Source organism: Caenorhabditis briggsae, assembly GCF_000004555.2.
Source record: "Caenorhabditis briggsae complete genome, chrII, whole genome shotgun sequence".
Taxonomy (NCBI): Eukaryota; Metazoa; Nematoda; class Chromadorea; order Rhabditida; family Rhabditidae; genus Caenorhabditis; species Caenorhabditis briggsae.
In genome coordinates, this window is record NC_013486.2 from 420,453 (window position 1) to 427,023 (window position 6,571).

The 6,571-nt window shown below is 39.7% G+C and overlaps 2 protein-coding genes across 2 annotated transcripts in view; one reads left to right on the forward strand and one right to left on the reverse strand.

The window, feature by feature from the left end:
- Cbr-dnj-20 overlaps positions 1-3,077 on the reverse strand; it is a gene marked incomplete at both ends in the record, with an annotated part of 7,925 nt that extends 4,848 nt beyond the window's left edge. The window contains 6 exons of the mRNA XM_002629687.1: positions 1,243-1,364; positions 2,071-2,241; positions 2,292-2,357; positions 2,473-2,637; positions 2,807-2,902; positions 2,952-3,077. Of these exons, the coding sequence (XP_002629733.1) occupies positions 1,243-1,364; positions 2,071-2,241; positions 2,292-2,357; positions 2,473-2,637; positions 2,807-2,902; positions 2,952-3,077 (746 nt within the window). The remainder of the gene's footprint in view (positions 1-1,242; positions 1,365-2,070; positions 2,242-2,291; positions 2,358-2,472; positions 2,638-2,806; positions 2,903-2,951) is intronic.
- A 452-nt stretch (positions 3,078-3,529) lies between these two features.
- Positions 3,530-5,459, forward strand: CBG00964 (the record flags this gene model as incomplete). Its single annotated transcript, XM_002629686.1, has 3 exons — positions 3,530-3,626; positions 3,672-4,960; positions 5,325-5,459. 3 exons carry the CDS (start codon positions 3,530-3,532, stop codon positions 5,457-5,459), a joined length of 1,521 nt encoding a protein of 506 aa, XP_002629732.1.
- Between the last annotated feature and the right edge of the window lie 1,112 nt (positions 5,460-6,571).

The following is a 6,571-nucleotide window of genomic DNA, read 5'->3' on the forward strand; positions in this document are numbered from 1 at the left end:
TGTGGTGGAATTCTCAGAAATCGACGAAAAGCTGAAAAACTGGGAATTTCCCAAAAACTCAGTGAATTCAAAGTTCTGAATCTAGGCCTGTTAAAGATTCTTCCAAATTTCCAAAGTGATTGGAAGCTTGACAGTCAAGATCTAGACCCTTGAAAATGCCCAAAAATCAACTGAAAATATGTCTTTGTACATTTTATTGACCAGTACAGTATCTAGAATTGTAGACTCTAGGAAGCTGGGAATGTTTCAAACTCTGTTCCCTCTTGATGCTCAGAATAGCACAAAATACATACAGCTGACGGCGATGGCCTGGCTTCGAGCGATCCATATGAGCAAACAAAGACGCCGATGGAGATCTCTACAGTTGTTCAGATTCTAGGGAACCTTCTAGAACATTGCAGTCTCAAAATGGAAGGTCCAGGATCTTGGCAATCATCTAGCCACTGTTGGGATACTGTAGAAAGAAGCTACTCGGACTTTCTAGGACATAATTAGAGTGCATCATAAACTTTACACTAGGGAACCTCAGGTGTCGTTGTAATGTGTGCATCATGCTACTTCGTCAGGGAGGAGAATCCTCGCATTTCACTTTTTAAAAGCTTCTACTTTCCAAAAGAGAGAGAGAGAGAGAGAGAAATTAAAAGTGTACAAAACGAAATGGGATTTCACTCGATTTCTAGTCTCCAATAAGGGAAAGTGAGGTAGTAATCCTCGTTATGAGTGATTGACACATTATACCTACTTACACAACTACGATTACCAAACAAAAAAGGGGTCTGAAAACCGGTTCGGATTTGGGAAACCACAGAAAAAGGTGTTAGGGTTCGACACCAAACTTTTGAGGTCTTTTAAAGAGAGATGTTAAGTGTTGAACTTGAATTTTTTTGAGAATTGCTAATCGTTGAAAGTGGTGAAAAGTGCACTTGCGTGATGTGACGAAATGTTACACAAATTAGAAGTGAATCAACTAGGATGATGGAAATCCGCTTTATTGAGATTCAGAGGTTCTCTGGATCTCTAGAAGAGGGATCAAGGATCTTCTTCTCAGAGCTGCAATCTGGAGAATCAATTTCTTCTGCTAAGAATCACAGAACTTTTGGGTTAATGGGATTAGCATTAGAGCGGATTTGCTAACATGGAAAGAATCTTAAACAGAAGCTTAGCAATCGCTTCATTGAAAACTACAGTAATCCTTCACAGCATTCGCATCTGCAAATTTCCAACTTTTCAAAGAAATCTCACCTTGGATGCTTCTGAATCCGAATTTTGAATTTCAAATCTCCCGGGTCTCCCTCGATGTGTGGTTCTCCTTCTCCATGGAAGATCTGCGTGTGTCCCTCGTCGGCGCCAACTTCAACTTCGACCTGAAACCGCGGACAGGGTGTTTGGGTTTCTGGGCCATGTGATTGGCATATAACGTACCGGTCCATAAGATATACAAAAAGGTGTTTTTCATATGATTTTTGGTCATTTTCCGGAGTCTGGAGCTCGGCTGTGAGGTTTCCAATGACTTTGAAACTTTTGGGGTGTGTAAAAAAACCCAGATTGAAAACTTTGAATTCGCAGAATTTTTCGAAAGTTTCTAGTATTTCAGCAATTTGCCGCTTTCCGAAAAACACAGTAATCCGGAAATTTAGATCACAGGAACTGAACTTTTCCTTCAATTCAGTCCAAAAACCAACTACAAGTTTACAAGTTTTCAAGTCTAGAGACGCAGACCACGAGACACGCTGCGTCTCTAACTTCTCTAAAGAGACGCAGACATTCGAAACTTCAAGTGGCTATATCTCGGCTTCCAGGTGTCCTAGAAATGCGGTTTTTTGACAGAATCGATCATGATTTTTCGCTTTTCACTTTAAAATGTGTATGCAAAGTTTTCAATCTAGTGGTCGGAAATAGCCGAAAATCCACTAAACAGTTGTTTTTGTGTATCTTATAGACCTGATCTGTATATACGATACTAGATATATTCTTAGAAGTGATTTCAGCTTAAAATCAGGATTCAGAGTTTGAAGACCCCTTTGATCAGTTACAGGTACTGTATTTGGGTTGCTAGGCCATGCTGCTCACCTCCAACACCTTATTCTCCTGCACCAACTTGACATTCGGACACTCATCGCACACTTTCACCTGGAACATCTGGAACCTCCCTTGTCCCATTTGTTCCGTGCGCATTTCGTGTCGACAGTTACACTGCCGAGTTCCAGATGTTTGTTTGTAGACGGCCTTCTTTCGTTTGATCTGAAAATTTGAACTTTTGAGGGTAATTAGGTTTGTCGGGTTAGTCTTACCTCAACGAAATGACCATTATATGCTTCCTCAAGTGTTACAAATAGATCTATGGTGACGTCGGCACCCTGAAAAGATATTTGTGGTTGAGCTGGCCGAGTTTTGGAATTTCCTAGGCCACCTAAATCAAATGGCTCCAAATTGGCTATTTTAAGCCGTTTTTTCCCAAATTTTCGCACAAACCTTCGGCGTTCCTTCGTCTCCTCCATTTCCACCTCCACCACCAAAGAAATCACCGAAGAACGATGAGAACGGATCGTGTCCACCACCACCGCCGCCGCCCATCTTCGCCACGCCTTCTTCGCCGTGTCGATCGTACATCGCTCGTTTTTCCTTGTCAGACAGCACCTGAATTTTTTTTTCGTTAGAAAATTTAGGTTGCAAAATAGGAAATAGGTTTTTAATTTTTTTTTTTTTGAAAAAAAAATTTTTAGCTAAACATTTTTTTAAGTTGAGAAACCAATATGTATTTCCTGGCTGAAATTTTTTGATAAATCCAATGGTTTGAATCACAAACCTCGTAGGCTGCTGATAAGTCTTGGAATTTCTCATTTGCCATCTCGTCGTCTGGATTTCGATCCGGATGCAATTCTTTGGCTTGTTTTCGGTACGCCTGCAATTATTTTTTCCGTAATTTCAGAAAAAATTTTCCAGTTTCTCACCTTTTTAATCTGATTGGCATTGGCATTTTTAGAAACACCCAGAATTTTATAAAAATCTCGACCGCACTCAACAAAATCGACCAAAAATGCGGTCAGTACCAGTAGGGAAACGTTCAATATCCGCATGTTTTCTGAAAAAGAAGAAAAAGTTGGAAATTTTTAGGTGAAAATGTGCTGAAAACTGATAAGACCCGGTTTTTCCGGACGCGGAAACTTTATAACACTAAATACCACGTATTTGCACACGTCAGTTTAACGGTGTACGCTGGAGCGCGCTTGCAACATTTGCTTATCGTCCTTAATAATTTCGTTTTATCATGGTTGTTTTCACCTTGTTTCGCCTTGTTTCAGGGTGCTGACACTCAAAAATTGATGAAAAACGATAAATTATATTTTTAAAATTGGGATTGTTACAAAAAAATGTCTTTCGTTGCGAAGCAGTATAGAAATTTTAGGCATGCACCTTTAAAAATCGACAGTAATCCATTTTTCCAATTTTTTAGCCGATTTTTTTCCTTTTTTCTTCATATGATTTCTTGCATGTTTCTACATAATTTTCAAGCATTTTCCTTTCAGAAATGCTTCTCCAACTACTGGTTTTACTAGTACCTGCGGCGCTCGGTGAGGATGTCACACAACGGCAGCTGAAGCCCGTCAAAGGAGTCCCCCATTCTCGTAAGTGCACATTATCGATTTTTGCTCTATATCTCATGAATTCAGGTCTCCATCTCTACCAATCCTCCACCACGGATACCTTCCGATGCTTAGACGGCTCCCAAACGATTCTCTACTCCCAACTCAACGATGATTACTGTGATTGTAAAGACGGAAGCGATGAGCCAGGAACCTCTGCCTGCGGAAACGCCTTCTTCTACTGCTCCAACGTCGGCCACAAGGGAAATTTCATCCCAACCAATCGAGTGAACGACAAACTCTGTGATTGCTGCGATGGCTCAGATGAGTACGATTCTGGAGTTGAGTGCCCGAACATTTGCGACGAGTTGGGTCGTGCCGCCCGAATCGAGCGAGAGAAGATTGCCAGCGTGGCAAGAAAAGGGTTTCAGAAGCGACAGGAGTTGGCGAAAGAAGGACAAGCGTTGAGAGACTCGAAGCTGAAAGACGTGGAACCTTTGAGACAGGAGAGAGCCAATATAGAGCCAGAAAGAGCTAGACTAGAAACGGAGAAGAAGGCAGTGGAGGAGGTCGAGAAGAAGCTTCAGGATGAGCATAGAAATCAATGGGAGGCAGTGAGAATTGAGAAGAAGAAGTTGAGAGCTACTGACTGGTTTGATGAGTTGGATTTGGATAAGAGTGGAAAGATTGATAGGGAAGAGTTGAGACAGAATTTGTTCCTGGATAATGATCATGATGGATTTGTCAGTGAGGATGAGGTCAAGTCCTATTTGACCATTGACGAAGCTGACTTTGAACACTTCCAATCTTCCATGTACGATCGCTTGAAGGAGGCTCGGCACCAGCATCGTGAGGAAATGAAGTACAAAGAAGAGCAGGAGAAAGAGAAGGCAAAGGCATTGGAGAACGCTCCAGATGACGATGATCTTCTTGCTGAAGAAGATAGACACGAAGAAGAAGAAGAAGATCCAGAAGACGTGAGAGCTCAAGAAGACGACAAGATGCCAGCCTATCCACCAGAGATTAACGAGGCTAGTGAGAAGGCTAGAGAAGCGAGAAGACTGTTCGATGAGGTTAACGAGAAGGTGCAGGATCTGGATGCCAAGATTCGTGAAGCCGAAGACTTTACGAACTCAGACTACGGAGAGAATTACGAATGGGCGGCACTGAAGGACAAGTGTTTCGATCGAAATGTGCAACAATACACCTACCAATTCTGTCCATTCGGTCAGAACACTCAAAAGGACGTGGGAGCTTACGGTGGAACTTCGCTGGGAAATTTCAAGAATTGGAGTGGTGGCGAGACGAACAAGTACTCGAAAATGCACTTTGGAGATGGACAACAGTGTTGGAATGGGCCGAAGAGAAGTACAGATGTATGTTTATAAGCACAGCTACTATTTTAGCTAAAGAAAAAACGGCTTTGGGAAAATGACACCGACCAAAAATTATAATAATTTTGATGCATCGAAATGTGTGGAAAAATATGTAGATTCATATAGAATTCACAAAATCTTGAAAAACCGACTCAAAAAGTCCATTTCTGGAAACTTCTGGAAGGTTCTGGAATATTTTTTGATTTCCCGCCAAAACTGAGAACTACGAAAACATGAATCTACATAGTTTTCTCCACATTTTTTTAGTCAGTACGCCACTATTCAGAGCAAAATTCAGATTTTTTTGACTAAAAATTCAAATTTTTATTTTGAAAACCCCAAATAATTCTAATTTTCCTTTCAGATTTCCATCGAATGCGGCGAAGAAAATGAGCTGGTCGAAGTGACGGAACCTGCGAAATGCGAGTACCTCTTCACCTTCCGCACACCTCTGGCATGCACAGATCCGGATAAGGAGATCGTTCATGATGAATTTTAATCATTTATTGATTTTTTTCATAATCCCATTTTTGTGTTATTCGATTGTTCCTGTTCCATTTATCGCCCTTTCCCCCAAAAATTGACTAAAAAATTGATTTTTAAATAGTTCACTTCCTGTATCCTGGGTGTTTTTAATAGTGTAACATCGTCCTCTTTTTCTTCTCTCTTTACTAATTTTTTTTGCTGTTTTCACTTGAATGAATATAGCAATTTGACTCGGGAAAAATTGAATTTTTAATTTTCCCTCTTCTCACAACTCATCCTTTTAGCAAAACTTCTGTATACAAAAAATTCAATTTCCCCTTGTTTCAAACGAAATTCAACTCTAGAAGGCGTGAATTTCGGCACGTCTTCAGGATTTGAGATTTTTTTTCATAGTTTTAGGAGATCAACCAAAAAATATGAGGAAGAAAAACTTCCGTTTTTCCAGTGAAAAAGTTTTTCGATCGTTTTTCCTCAGGCAGTTTTTTTTTCTGCACTTTTTTCAAAAAGAAAGCAAATAAGCAATTTTATTAAAATTGAGGGATTTTTTTCCGAAAAAAAAAATGACAGAAAACAAAAGGACATGAAAATAAATCGAAAATCAGTATTCACTAAAATTCAGAAAATCCGAGAATCTGAAAGTTCGAATGATCCGAAACTCATAATCTCAGAAAAATTCAAAAATCCTGAAACACTGAAATTCATAAATTCAAAAAATCCCAGAGTCTGAAAAACTGACAATTCATGGCTTCGGAAAAATCCGAAAACTTCAGGAATCCCGAAATAAAGAAATTTGAAAAGTCACAAATTAGGACATGTAGAAATCTAGGAATTCAGGAAATTCAAAAAACCAGATATTGGAAAATTCGAAAAGCCGAAAACTCGGAAAATCCGAGAATCTGAAAATCTGACAAGTCAGGGTTCCTGAAGATGTCGACAATTCTAGAAATCCCAAAACTCGGAGATTCAAAAATACTAGAAAATTCTGGAATTCGGAAATTCTGCAATTCTGAACATCGGAATTTCGAATTCTGAAAATCCAATAATCTGAATATTTGGGAGTCTCGAATTTCATAAATTCGGAAACTCGTAAATCCCGAAGTTCAAAAATTCAAAAGTTCTGAAAAT